Source organism: Vitis vinifera, chromosome 13 (genome assembly GCF_030704535.1).
Source record: "Vitis vinifera cultivar Pinot Noir 40024 chromosome 13, ASM3070453v1".
Classification (NCBI taxonomy): domain Eukaryota; kingdom Viridiplantae; phylum Streptophyta; class Magnoliopsida; order Vitales; family Vitaceae; genus Vitis; species Vitis vinifera.
The window spans coordinates 1,600,346-1,614,811 of NC_081817.1; the positions used below are offsets into that span (position 1 = coordinate 1,600,346).

The 14,466-nt window shown below is 36.6% G+C and overlaps 3 protein-coding genes and 1 long non-coding RNA gene across 4 annotated transcripts; 2 read left to right on the forward strand and 2 right to left on the reverse strand.

Annotated features, from left to right (window-relative positions):
* Nucleotides 1-771: 771 nt before the first annotated feature.
* Nucleotides 772-1,452, forward strand: LOC100244995 (uncharacterized). The gene has a single exon (XM_002275172.3). The coding sequence runs from the start codon at nt 772-774 to the stop codon at nt 1,450-1,452; it is 681 nt and encodes a 226-aa protein (XP_002275208.3).
* Nucleotides 1,453-3,817: 2,365 nt separating this feature from the next.
* On the forward strand, nt 3,818-8,646 carry LOC100267305 (uncharacterized). The gene is made up of 7 exons (XM_010659872.3): nt 3,818-4,237; nt 4,322-4,424; nt 5,113-6,267; nt 6,588-6,650; nt 6,747-6,967; nt 7,213-7,328; nt 8,248-8,646. Exons 1-7 carry the CDS (start codon nt 4,181-4,183, stop codon nt 8,357-8,359), a joined length of 1,827 nt encoding a protein of 608 aa, XP_010658174.1. The 5' UTR covers nt 3,818-4,180; the 3' UTR covers nt 8,360-8,646.
* A 434-nt stretch (nt 8,647-9,080) lies between these two features.
* Nucleotides 9,081-14,234, reverse strand: LOC100262140 (U-box domain-containing protein 62). The gene is made up of 8 exons (XM_002275217.5): nt 13,449-14,234; nt 12,976-13,276; nt 12,369-12,450; nt 11,457-11,514; nt 11,135-11,223; nt 10,661-10,756; nt 10,485-10,555; nt 9,081-9,625 (listed from the first exon to the last, which is right to left on the reverse strand). The coding sequence occupies exons 1-8, from the start codon at nt 13,951-13,953 to the stop codon at nt 9,502-9,504; spliced, it is 1,326 nt and encodes a 441-aa protein (XP_002275253.1). The 5' UTR covers nt 13,954-14,234; the 3' UTR covers nt 9,081-9,501.
* LOC104881087 (uncharacterized) lies at nt 11,774-12,283 on the reverse strand. The gene is made up of 2 exons (XR_787112.3): nt 11,972-12,283; nt 11,774-11,876 (listed from the first exon to the last, which is right to left on the reverse strand). It is a non-coding gene; the product is annotated as an uncharacterized LOC104881087 (long non-coding RNA).
* Nucleotides 14,235-14,466: the final 232 nt, after the last annotated feature.

Consider the following 14,466-nt stretch of genomic DNA (forward strand, 5'->3'; position numbering starts at 1 on the left):
TTAAAATATATATATATACAAAAATATTATAACCCATTGAAAACCTAAGATATATATTTCATATCTACTAGATATATATAATATCTAATATATATATATATATTTTATTCTATCTTATCTTATCAACTAAAGGTAGTTTTAATGTTAATCTTATTTCGTTAAAATTTGTTATATCTGTAAAATTATAGTAAAATTTAGTAAGTATTTGCTCAAATAAATTTAATTAATTCTTTATCATATCAAATTTATTAAATTACATTAACGAAATCCTTTAAAATGGTAGTTAATCAATTAGAAATAAATTTCAAAAAAGAAAATAATAATAGGCTTAGGTTGTGCCACGTGCCATAGGTCAGCGTCCACGCTGGACATTCCTTCGGTGATGAGCACACGTCACCACGGGACATCACGGGTCTGTTTTCCACGTCTTGGACTTATCTTCACTCCTCTACGACAGGTAGGAAATCCACTTTTACAACCGGGCTGATAAATAGACAAAATAGTCCATATTTTTTTGCCACTTGGCAAATTAGAGAGGATGTCGAATCCTTATTGGGTTAGAACACGGAGATTAGAGGGAACCACTATAGCTGATCCCTGTTATAGTACGAGGAAACTTGTGGTAATGCAACTGTTTCTTCCCTTTAAATGCAACTGGAAACAACGGAGGAAACAACGGAAAGATCTGAAACGTTTTCTGAAAGCAAAAGCAAAAATTTTTTGCTTTCGAATACTAGGGTTTTGACGATCACCGATTTGCCATCTCCTTCCATGGCGGCTCTGGGGGCTCACTTTGTAGGTAATCATCGCTTGCTTTCGGAGGAGGATCGGTTTTTGAACCACCGTGTAATGCGTATCAGTCGGAGTGCTCGACCGGCCGCGATTTCCTGCTGCACTGACTCCGGTGGCGGAAAAATGTCCATTAAGGCGTTAGCGAAATTGGAATCGATATCGAAAGCGACACTTCCGGCGTGTATCGAGGGAGAGGAGAGGAGAGCTCTAGCGATGAAGACCATGGAACACTGGATGCGGGAGTCGGTGGTTGAGATCGTACAGAATTTGAGGGGATCGTCGTCGTTGCTGGCCGAGGTTTATACGGAGGGGAGAGGCGGTGAGTTTACATTGAAGATAGGGAAGGCGGGGGCGGAGGATTGGCCCGAGATTAAAGAAAAATGGAAGAAGGGTGAGACGTCATCGCCTGATGGTATCATAGTGGTGGAAGAGCTCAAGGATGAGGGAGAAGAAGATACAAAAGTGAAAAAGGAGGAGAGATTCTGGGGGTTGATGGTTCAGGGTAAGGGGTTTGATTGTGCACCTTGCTGTTACGTTCTCAAGACTAACAGACCGAATACCAATTTGCATATTTCCTGCACATACTTTGTTTTGATCAAAGTTCAAAACTTCAATGACTCGGCCAAATCACAGATAGATAGATCTTTCTTGGTTGAGTGAAATTCTTTGATGAAGAAGAAGAAGAAGAAGATGGAGGGGGTGAAAGATGGCCTTGTCGTTGTGGTTCATCATGTACAGTGGACTACTTACTTTGACCTTAGTAGCTTGGTTGATGGTTGATTTGTTAGCCCTAATTACTTCATTCATTTGTGTACTCTTGAAGAGTGGGTTTTGCTTGTGCATTGCATTACATTATTGAAGTTGGGTAGATGCCAAATAGCAATAGGATTGGAGACTTGAAGTAGGGTAGATGCCAAACAGTGGTAAGGATGGGAGATGTTTGAACTTAGAAGTGGTCACATGTATAATGTTTTTATCTGCAAATCTCTCCTTGTTTAGCCCATCATCCTCCCACACACTTCTTTCCTTCATACATTGAAATTAGATAAAATGCCTTCTTTTGGATTAAATAAATGATATAAGGTTAAGAGAACCAGAACATTGAAGTTAGGTTCTTATAGCATGAGATTATTCACAAGCCTAAGGAAGCTTCCTCTATCCCCCAGTTAAACCCTTGAATTCAAAGATCGCATGCATTTATCTAATAATATTCATGAACTAAATCTCCAAAGGTAAATGTGTCATCCTTGTATCTTGATTTCATTTATCTGTACTTTTGTTTAATAACCTAAATCTCATGATACATATTCAACTGTCAAAATCTTTTGTTCGATGAGTATTATTACGGTACTTTAGCATTTTCCGTAAATGTTAACTTTTTTCTTTATTAATTTGTGTTCATGATTCACCATGTCTGGTGTAAAAACAACCAATCTCATCAAAGAAAGGTTAGGATTAACGTTTAATTTTAGGGCACAATTCCAATTGTTTTATGTTGAGAGTTTCTTCTCACATTAACAACAATGAAGAAGGAAAAAAGTGATGTAGGAGAAGTTGTGCCCACAATTATTGGTGGGTTAAAACCCTAAAAATTGTATTCAATTTTTACATGACTTTGAGGGTTTAAGAGTCTCTTTTAATCATCTCAACATACAAAAAAGACAAATAGAAAAAGGTGTGGGAAACAAATTTAAAAAATAAAAATAAAATTGGAGCAATTACACTCATTTGGGTTTCTAGAAAAATTAAATACCCCTTGAGTATTGTGAAGAAGCCATCTCACAACAAGAACAAAATAAATGCATTTAAATGATTCCATTTCAATACTGGACAAATAATGCTCATTGTATTAAAATATATTGCAAGCCGGCTATCCTTCTATTCCAACTTTCCTTTTGGATTTGTTATATAATTATATCTTATTTTGTTTCCATCTTTCCAATTATTCTAGATATAATTTTAAAATATTATATCTTCTCATGTTTAAATCGTATACCTCTTTCACTTGTAGTGATTTATCATTCAATGAATGACTAAAAAAATAATTCATTATTGATATCGATCAAATTAGAATGTTTGTTATTTTATACATAAGTGTTCAAAATCATGCTTATTTTTTAAATTTCTACCCATGTAAGGATTCCTCTTATATTTCGATAAAATTATTTATATAAATAAAATCATAATGGATAAGAAACTATACTAGTAATAAAATCATGCTTGTTTTTAAGATTTTCATCCATCTAAGGGATTCCTTTTATATTCCGGTAAAATTATTTTTGTAAATAACATCATCATGGATAAGAAACTATTAACAAAATTGTGTTTGTTTTTAAAATTTTCACCCATCTAAGGAATTCCTATGATATTATGGTAAAATTATTTCCCTAAATAACATTATCATGGATAAGAAACTATACTAATAACAAAATCATGTTTGTTTTTTAAATCTCTATCCATCTAAGGAATTCCTCTTACATTTCGGTAAAATTATTTTCATAAATAACACCATCATGGATAAGAAATTATACTAGTGACAAAATCATGTTTGTTTTTTTTTTAAATTTCCACCTATTTAAAGGATTCCTCTTATATTCCGATAAAATTATTTTTCGTAAATGACATCTTGATGGATAAGAAACTATAGCAATGACCTACCTAATTTATTGTGGAAATTGTTGGGTCAATAATTGGAGTATGAAAATTAGAAATATTCCAACTTTCCTTAGAGCCTTCATAATTGATGTGACAAGAAGTTCTCAAATATGTCAACATGATCATTTGATATTTATTTTTTATTTTTCCTTAATCTAATCAAATATTTTTTTTTTTTTTTTTGACACAACAAGAATTTGTATATACTTCTTGCGCATAGTGTTTTTTTTGGATAAAGAAAAGTACAAATTGAAGAATGAATTCAAAGGATCTTGTTGATTTTTAAAAATAATTTGTGAAAATTTATCAAACATATTGTAATGCAAACACCTTTTAATGCCGTTGGAAAAATAGGTATGTGTGCCAAATGCACTAGCCCTTGGTTAAGATTTAAAAAAAGGGGGGATCTTGTCGCATCCAAACAGGCCCCAAAACCCTCCTCCCCTGTCACATTTGAATTTGAAAACCACGTTGTTGTGCCAAAATTCCGAGTTACCATATAAACAGCGCGCTCCTCTGCAATTCAAATCAAACAAAGACAATAATAAAAAAGCAAACGGCAGATCTGCAACCTACCCATTAAAACCCTAATCCCCACAAACCTTAGCAACATCATCATCGGACCCATTTCTCATATATAGGAAAACCCACCAAAGATTTTCACCAAATTTTCAATCCCTTTTCCGTTTTTCTTCCGACCCATGAGCCAGATTTTCTGGGTTTTGCGTTTCAAATGAGTTCGGAGAACATGGAGGGTTCCTCATCTGTGAACCCCAGATCTGATTCAAAGGTGGGTTCGCCTGTTCATTGGGTGTTTTTGTCTGTATTGTTCATTTTTTTTTTTTGAAGAACTCTGTTGGGTTTTGGGTTTTAGGTGATGAGGGAGAAGCGGAGTGGTGAGGAGTTGGGAGAAAGATCGGAAATGGCTCGTAAGCGGGTGAAAATGCGCGATCTTGACTCGGTACTGCGTTCTGAAGGTAAATATTTTGAGAATTTTAATTTCTTTTGTTTGTGTTGGGTGATAAAATTTAGAAATCTTGAATAATTTGGTTCGATTTTAGTATTCTTGATTCCATGATTAGTCTGGTTTAAGAAATTATATCCATATGTTGAGGTAGAGATGAGGATGTCTGTTGATTATATTAGTATTGAAGAATCGAGCTTATCAAGTGCTAGTGTCTCAACAACTGAGGAAGAATCTACCCCTTGAGAAGGTTACAATTTAATGTTGCCACAAATTTTTGAAGATATTCATAATTATGCACTTTCGCCCTCCCTTTTTGGGTTTCTCTTGAGATTGTGATATGATGTTGCAGATTCCCATTTGTTCTCAAATTCGCCTTTATATTATTCAGAAAATTTGAAAGTTAAGCTTTGAGAAATAAAGAGGGTAGTGATCTGTTTCAATGTTTTGAGTTACTGATAAGCCTATGAACATGTAGTGTAAAGTCCAATATAATTAATTAGTTAGTATTATGTCTGCTTGAAAATGATGGTGTACCTAAATGCATTAAGGTTACGATAATGTGAATTGTTGGTTTTCTTGATCCTGGAAAATTTTTTTTTATAGTTCATCCTACCCTTTATTTTTATTATCTGCCGGGTTTCTTTGGGTGCCTGTAATACGATTTTCAAGACAAATTTCTTCTTATGTTTCTGTGACAGATATTGATACCAACTATACAAAATCTTCAAAAACCAAAGGAGCTAATGGGCAAGAGATGTCTCAAGTCACAGAGGTGCCTGTGACCATGGCATCGGATGCAGCTCATGAAGCAACAAAAATAAGGGACATGTTGCCACCACAGAGACAATTGGATCTCAATGCAAAAGTTTGCTCTGCCAGAAAGTTGGCATGTGATGTTACTTCGGCATGTGTTGAGGGTAACAACAAACTTCATCCTCTCACGAAACATGATATGGAACATGACCCTAATTTTGTAACCTCAAGAGGCATTGGATTGGATCTTAATTCAGAAGATGTTTGTAGCTCAGTCAACCAGGATCCGTTTTATTCTTATAAAAAACGTGATCGTGTGAAGTCACCAGATGGTGTTTCTGAGTGTGCAAGTTCCACTGGTCCATTGGAGGAGAAAGATCCAATGAAAGTCTGGAAAGAGATGAAGCAAAATGGCTTTCTCTCATCTACTCATGGAGGCATACCAGTGCCAAAGCAACGAGCAAGGAAAAATAAGCAAGATGTGATCAAGAAGAAAATTGAGCTTGCAAAAAGAGAACAGGTTGATAGGTTCACAAAGATTGCTGCTCCAAGTGGACTGCTCAATGAACTGAACCCTGGTATTATAAACCATGTGAGAAACAGTAAACAGGTTCATTCCATAATTGAGGCCCTAGTGAGGTCTGAACAACTTGAAAATGGCCATGCTGGAAGCAAACAGGCTAGTCATTCGAAAAGTGGAACTAAAGAAATTAGTGACGAGAAGAAGGATCCAGAGAATGTGAATGTTTTGGGAAAAACTCCTCTCTATCCTTCTCATGAAGATGGGCCTACAAAGATCATACCATTGAACCCTTCAAACAATATGCCAGCAAATCTGCAGATAAGAGGCAATCCTATGTTAGTCAACAAATCAATGTCCTTGAGTTCAGAGGACAAAGGTGGAGATGGTGACTCAAGGATGATAGAAAGAAGGCTTGTTGCTAGAACTTCTTGTGCCTCATCCTCCACCCCTACCAATGAAGATGAAATACTTGCACTGAAATTGTCATCGTCACAAACCAAGGCATCAGAGAATATTAGTTCTTTATCTAATGATGAGCCAATGAATCTAAACAGTGTTACTTCTCTCTCTGTAAAGGGTCAGTTTTCAATTCTTCAACCTCTTTTCTTCTTTGCTTATTTTGAGATGTGTCATATTCTCTATATTCGATTTTTGTGAAGTCTTTACTATACAGTAAGAAATGCTTGGGAAAGAAAAATTCCTAAAAGAATTGTTGTTAAAGAAATTGTTAATTTTAGAGTTGGATCAAGTTGAAGAATAATTATGAAACTACAAGATGGTATATCTAGAACTATTTGGACGCCACCGTTTTGCAGTAGGGAAAGATAATTTCTGATGTAACTACAAGAAAAAGGGAGTAACACTAGAAGCTGATATGGATTTTCCTTTGTTTCTCAGCTGCTACTGTTGCCTCTCAATGGTTGGAACTTCTTCATCAGGACATTAAAGGACGTCTTGCAGGTAATGATTCTCTTATTTGACAGATTACCAGAAGTTGTAAATGATAGGTTATATCTATTTGTACTTTTAGTCATGTATTCTGTTCCATAATTGTAGCATTGCGGCGTAGCAAGAAGAGAGTCCGGGCTGTAATTCATACAGAGTTGCCATTTCTAATATCAAAAGAATTCCCCTCTAATCAAGAGAACAATTCCAGTGTCTCAAAAGATTCTGCTGCCGAATGTTCCAATATTGCAGTAGCTGAGATGCATCAAGCAAGATGGAGTGCATTGTTTGATCAGATGGATAAGTCACTTTTTGAAGAAGAGAAACAACTAGTGAGTAACTGAGTACCATACAAGAAAATGATTTTTTTTTTTTTTTTTTCATTTTGTGGTTTGAATGGAGAACATATGATATAAATTTCAATCATGGAACATCCTGCCTTTACCTTAGTCGTGTCAGGCTGCTCCACATGCACTGTCAGGAGATTCAGGGCATATAATCCCAACACAAAGAGCTTAGATCATAACCAACTCTGACCTTAAATCAGAATGGGCTGAACTGTGGTTTTAAATTTCAGGAAAGTTGGTTGAACCAAGTAAAAGAAATGCAAATGCACTGTGAAAGGGGCCTGCAACATTTCCAATGGAATCTTCCACATTGGCAACATCCGGGAACAATCATAAATGACCCCAGGTAAAGCTTTGAAACTTATTTTTCAAAGTTAAACAATACTGTATTTGTAGTTGCTGTTCCTATTATGGACCTATTTTCTTTGTGACTGGATATTATGCCTGGCATATATAGACCACTTGTTTCAGGTTCAGAAGCAATCTATCTATAAACTTGGAAAACTGAAAACGTTTTTCTGCTGCTGTATCCTTAATCATTTAAATATCACTCTTAGGTGGTGTTTGTTTTTTTGGCTTTTTGCTGAAAACCATTTAGTTTTAGAATTTAGGTTGTTTGTTTTTTTACTTTTTCATGACTTATTATAAACTTTTTACTAAATAGAAAAAGCCAAAATATGTGGCTTTTTCTAAATAGAAAAAATAACACAATGATTTTTTTTTACTTTTTAATACTTAATAGAAATAAAATACTACAAAAACAAACAACCTAATATTTAATACTATTAAGTATTAAGGTTCTATTTAGAATTAAGTAAAAAAACAAACACCACCTTATTGTAACCACAATCAGTGAGTCAAGTCTATACCCAGATTCAACTTTTTCTCTCAATCCCAGTCATGGTGCAGCTGCTTTAGCTGCAAGTTGGGGATGGATGATCACCCTCACTATTGCACTTGATAAATATTAGCCCCATGGTCCCTGACCTTGTACAAATTGCACATCAATTAATCTTCTAGTGTACAAAATCTTTTGCATCCTGTTCTCCAGTTTTTGGTGCTTTTCCATGTATCATTCAACATTCTAAACTTGGAGTTTGCATCCTGAAAAAGATACTCCAAATGGAGTGGAAAATTTTGCTGTGAGATCAAATTGTGAAGAGGTGTATCACATCATTTTCTGATTCTGTTTAGGATTCTATTGCTTGCTACTGAGCTGAATAGTTCCAAGGTTTCTTACAGTTTCATGGTTTCTTGTCACACAGACCACAGATGGTGGACGACTCAGAGAGGGAATTGGCTATTAGGGCAGCTGCAGCTTCCATTTACTCAACCTGCAACTTTCTACTGTCAATGGAAAATGTATCTTGCTTCTGATCTTGTTAACTCATGTTAACTGCATTGCTCCATCAGCCAATTTCTAATTATATTGATTTTTCTTTACTAATTCTAGCCTCATTAACTGTGATTAGGTCTGTTAATTAGAAATGCTTTTGGAGCTGCTGAGTCTGTTATCTTGTAACACTAGAAGTTGAGGTCTTTTATCTTTTCCCATTTTATGCCTGCCTTTCACAGATTAATGGGGCAGAACACATTCTTGCAATTTTAACTGTTACACAGAATGTGAGAATTATAACTCTTATTAAGCCTTGTGTTCTTTAATATACTTCTTGGCTGAATATCCAGTTAGATTGCACAAACCGACTGACTAATAAAAGTTATGTTTATTTCTGCTCTAACCCTATTACCCCATCTGGATAGAGTTCCCAAACAACCTAAAAAAATTAGGAAAAATAAACATTGATGATGTTCAAACTCATAATTAAAATAAGGTTAATATTTGCCCTTCAAGAAAACCTAGTTGGTTAGGGTGAATGTTCGGATGTATGGTAGAGACGCATGATCCTGGTCCTACCACTGGTTGAATGCTTTGGATCGCCTAGTACCAGTCAGGGTGGGCACAGTCAACACCTCCGGGGCTAGGCCATGGAAGGTTTCTTGGTTAATAAAAAAAAAAAAAAAAGAAGCTTTAATATCATATCAAGTTACTAATTGGTCCAAGGACTTAAACTATTAGGTGGTGGAAGCTTCAACCCTATTAACAGAAAGTGACTTGAGACTAAACATACTTAAAATATCAGTCAGGCAGATGGATGACTTAAAGAAGCATCAGTTAGATACAGAGGCTACTATCTTTGGACATTACAAGCAAAAATGATTACATAAAATTCAGGTTTCTACATAGTAAACTAGGATACAAAGGCTGCTGCTCCAGTATCTAAAGCAAAAATGTTCACATCTCACATCTCATTCTGGGGTTCTTTTCTTGCATCATCAGCTGACAGGGCTTTCTCTCTATAATTTACAAGGCCAGAATATCGTGATGTTTGCTTGGAAGGAATTCGATAGGGTATATAAGGAAAGCTCATGAGCAATAAAGTTAGATCAAAGATATGGTATGTGGCATGTGGGATAGAAATCATTGCTGCATGACTTCACCCATTTTGTGGACTGCAGGTCTAGAGCCAGTTTGGTGTCATTTTGCTCAACATTGGCTTTGAGGATGGATTATCTGGAACCTTGGCGAGTGAACGATACTGCAGTTTAACACTCTCTGCATTATCCAATGTCTTCACCACATACCTGTAGATGAATTATTGTATGAATAAATGTATGGCAATTTAAATCGGTACTTTTCACAGTGAGAAATTTGTGGTAATATCATGTCAAGGCATGCAATACTTCATACATTTGCATACAAACAAAAACTCAAAATAAAGATAAAACACAGACAGCTTGATCCAGCTCTTTTTCTATTATCTTCCTCCCACCTCTGTTTCTTATTAAATAAAAATCAGATCAAGACTGAACTGATCTTAAACAATGTTTCTTTGATCGTTGTCTTGTCCACTGTTCCTCATCACAATCTACTGGATGTGGAATAACTCTAAATACATTTACCAATATTTCTTTGATGGGTGCATTGAAGGGAGTAAATCCCATGTTGACATAAGCTAATTTATTCATCCAATTTGATATACTGATGAATGCATCAGCTCTAAGGAGCACTATAAGGAGATTTGGCTGAGCAATGTTTCAGTATTCTATGTACGCATTAAAAACATTCTAATCTGCAAAACTCGATCCATTTTGTACAACCCAACAATCAATTTCATAAAGTCACATGGTTGAATTATGCAGGCCATAGATTTTTAGAAAAAATGCCACAGAACTAAAGCATTTATGTTATTTTTCAGGCAAACAAAACATTGATATATCTATGTAAACACATGATTTCACCTGAGCGAGTTCAATGCTAGTGTAAGCAAACAGAAAATTTAATAAGGCCAAGGAGAAACAAAGGTTTGGGGGAACAAACATGAAATAGGTAAAAATACAGAATCATTATTTGACCATCACATCAAAATCTACTTTGAGCAGTTGATCAAGACCTTTAAATTCATTAGAAATAGAAGGAAGAAAAAGGTAAAATATGACTAACCATCCATTCAAGCATTGTGTTGTTACAACAGCCTCACGTCCAACAAAGCGCTGTGGTGTCCTCTTGTTCCCCTGATCCATTTTCTCTCTAATTGTTAATTGCAACTTGAAAGCAAACAAGCATGATGAACAAAACTTGGGGACTTTTATTCTTTAAAAAATGATAAAAAAAATAACCTTTATTATAACTCGGTCGGTAACAGCAAATGGAAACTGAACGCCTCTACCCCTTGGAGTATCCATTAGAGTTGAATCACCATAGCTACACTTGTCCTACATGAGAGGAAAGAGAATTTTTGAAAGTGTTAAAGACAATGCAAGAACAAATGCATAAGCCATAAGGACACAAAAACGTCACCAAAGAATTATTGGAAATTTAGTCATTGGGTTACAAAGCTGTCCAATAAAGGGAGAGAACCACTAATGACAAATTACAATATGTAACAAAGGAGAAGTTAGCAATTCGTTTTACCCGTCTCCACTTTCTATCCAACAAGAAATAAAAGTGTAGCCCAACCAATATGATGCACAATATAAAAATGCCCACCCTTTTTTGTTGGTTCTCTAATGGGTAACAATTCTCCTATGCCCCCTCTAGTTTATTTAAAAAGTCAGAATGCCCCAAAGTTTTAGAAATGGAAAAAGACAAACCTGGTCAGACCTCTCTCTTCTTCTTTTCGATGTGCGGTAAACCTGTAGCTCTTCTTCCCGGCGAAATGCCTGTACAGCAGCTCGGAGAGCTGTACAAGCGAGCACCCCAGAAAAAAATAAGGGAAGAAGAAGAGTAATTACTGGAGTTGACCTCAAAACAAGGATGTCAGGTGTTTGACATCTTAAAGTTAAAACAAAATGAGCATGCTCATTAAATTAGTCGAGTAAAAACAATAAACTAAAAGGAAAAAACAAGAGTACTCAAAACTGCAATAAGTTGATACCAATTTTCGTCAATGACCAGGGAATTCTTTTTACTTACAGAGATTTGGTTGCACTGAGTCTTCTGAAAATGGTTGCGAACAAGTAGAACAAGCTTTCTGAAAATGATTGCATCAAATGAAAATCAAGCACGGTTTTGACAGCTATGATCAGAACAAATGTCTAAGATACACTAACGAACCAGCTTCAAATCTTGAATGCTATACACTACATTTTTCTCAAGAAATAAAATATTCCAAGCACATAAGGGGAAGAAATCATAAGCAAGTAAACAAGAAGTTCTTACAGGACATTACTTACAGAAATTTTCATGCACGTTGCACATTGTTTCTGTGATGAATCTAAGTATACACATTCGGCACAAATAAATAATAAAGATTTGCCAATTGCATTCAATACAGGGCCACACTTCATCTTCCTAAGGCTACTCCTCCGTACATGCAATGTAAATAGAACAGTCCTATTAACATGAAAATTTAAGCATTCTTTTAGTCCCAAACATAATGACATAGATAGACACACCTAGACTACAAGGGTTAGTGTGATTAGAATTACCACATATGTTCACAGGAAAAGCCGATTGAAGGTCATGCCATGTTAGATAATCAACTGTTCCAATCACACCCGAGGTAGCAATAAACTTATAAGGAAGTAGAAATGCTGACACATACACTTGCATATCGACTTGAACTTAAAAATAAAGTTGCAAACAAATAATTATAATTATAAAATAAATCAAAAAACCATGTGTGTATGGATGTGTTCATGAAAATTAATATAAAACTTCAAAAGCTACCAATTTGCAATGACTGACACATTCTCTCGCTCATCAGTTTCTAGATCAGAACAAGATGGTACACCACAAACTTTACACTGGAAATATTCTATCCTTCCAAGGAATGACAATTGACAGGATCAATTTGATCAATGGAAGTGTTTGCTGCAAACTTACCATTTTAATGACATGTTGCATTCCACCACCTCCAAAGGAATGTCCACAAGGTAATATCATTGCATCATCCATAAGTGCACCTCTGCATAACCAGATGGTAACATAAATGAACATGAAAATGTTATTTGGAGTATTGAGTAAATAAACTGTAAAGCAGGCCATGATTATATTAGAAATTCTTCGTAAATTAAAAGGCCCGACAAAAAAAAAAAAGACTTTCAAGAGTAAATAGAAGCAATGTATTGAAAGCAAGATATGCATAATCCTGTTCATTAACATACCATGGAGGGTTTTATAAACTCCCATCATATTTGAATCCAACCCCCGCCTAACCTACTCTGCATACCCCTGCTCACATACATGAACCATTTATGCTGGAAATAATAACTATTGTTGCACATCATATCCCTCCCACCAATGGTTGCAAACCTATTTGTTCAACATTAATAGATATGGAGGACCAATAATTAACTTCTCAAACCCATTTTTATTCCCACAAACACCACTTCATCATATTTCACAGAATGAATTACCATGCAGAGTATAAGACAGGCTATTGCTATAACGCCAAAATTGAAGAAAACCAACAGATGTTAGACAGACTTACGTTAGAGGGTCTGAAAGAATCGCCTTTAAAGACTCCCCCGACTCGGTTGATAATGAAACATCCTTTCTTCCACTAAACCCACAACCATTTTCCACAGCTAATTCCTTCTGCCCAGGAGCAGACCCCTCCGGGCCCTGCAAAAACTGTGAATAGTACATGTCGCCATCAGGTTCTGCAATTGTAACTGCATTCTGGTAATGACTAATTCGTCCTTGCCGATGATTCTCACTAGGACTTGCTCTAGCACTATTTGTAGATAGAACAATGGCGCCATCCTTCATCAACACATCCCTATTTGACCCTACAGCCACATTTCCACCAAATCATTATCTCAAACTCAACAAGAGAACCAACATGAAAACAAACTTAGAACTAAGTAGAAATCTCTTATCAACTGTACTTAATAGAACAAGATTTCAAGATTTTAGGTTTTTCAGTTTTCTGAGTAACCAAACGGAGAGTTAAATTCTTACCAAATGAAGAATGGTCCTTCGCTTTCCCATTGCCAATCTTATCAGCACTGCTATGTAAGCTACCACTACTATGATTGTTACTCTTATTGGCGTCATCCACCGCAACAAGCCCTTCCACTTCACCATCACCTTCATCAACCTCGTCATCGTCGTCTTCCTCCTCCTCATCATCATCCTCCTCGCCTTCCGATCCTTCGCCGCTTGGGGTCGGCGTGTTCCCGTTCCCATTCCAGTTCCGGCCGTCCGGCCGCTCCGGAGGGGCGTCTCCGTATATGCTCCGCCGGAATTCCCCGCCCTGCGGGTGGAAATACCGATCCCGTTCCACGCAAAACATCTTTTCATCTATGAAACTGCTCAGCTCTCGCGTCTTCGGTCCCGGATCGCCGACTCGCCGCTGCGGCGCGCCACAATTGAACCGGAGCGCCTCATCCTGGAATACGAGCTGTGAATTCAACCCATTTTCGAGCCTCTGTGGTGGCACAAAACCCACTTCTTCCGACGCCATATGAGCCTCAACTCAGCCCCCAAATCTAGCCAAAAATTGAAGGGTTTTACATAGGATTTTAGGGGAGAGGGGTGAATTAGGGCTAACAACAGTGCAGGAATAGCCTACAAATCTCCATTTTCACGTCATTTGGGTGCGATCAGATGTGGGTTCGGTTGGGGAGTGGGGATTTTGAGCGTCAGAGGGGACGCAGCAGAGGGATACGTCGTCGTTTTTTCCCTCGGCCAGCAGAATTGAAACGGCGTCGTTTTCTGGAGCTCACGCTACGCTTGTTGAATCGAAGAATTTAAGGAAGGGGGTGGTGGGCTGTGCTCCGTTGCGGTAGGGTCCACCGAACTGAAGCCTGTCTCCGAATGAAAATTTGATCAGTGTCTCTCCCGACTTTTTATTCCCAGTTTTGACCTTCATTTTGTCTTCAAATTACACAATGCTCCTCGGTATATTAGAAAAATACCCAAAGAGGACTAACACTAGGAAAAAAATATTCATCTATTTTTGTTTAAAAATTTAGCT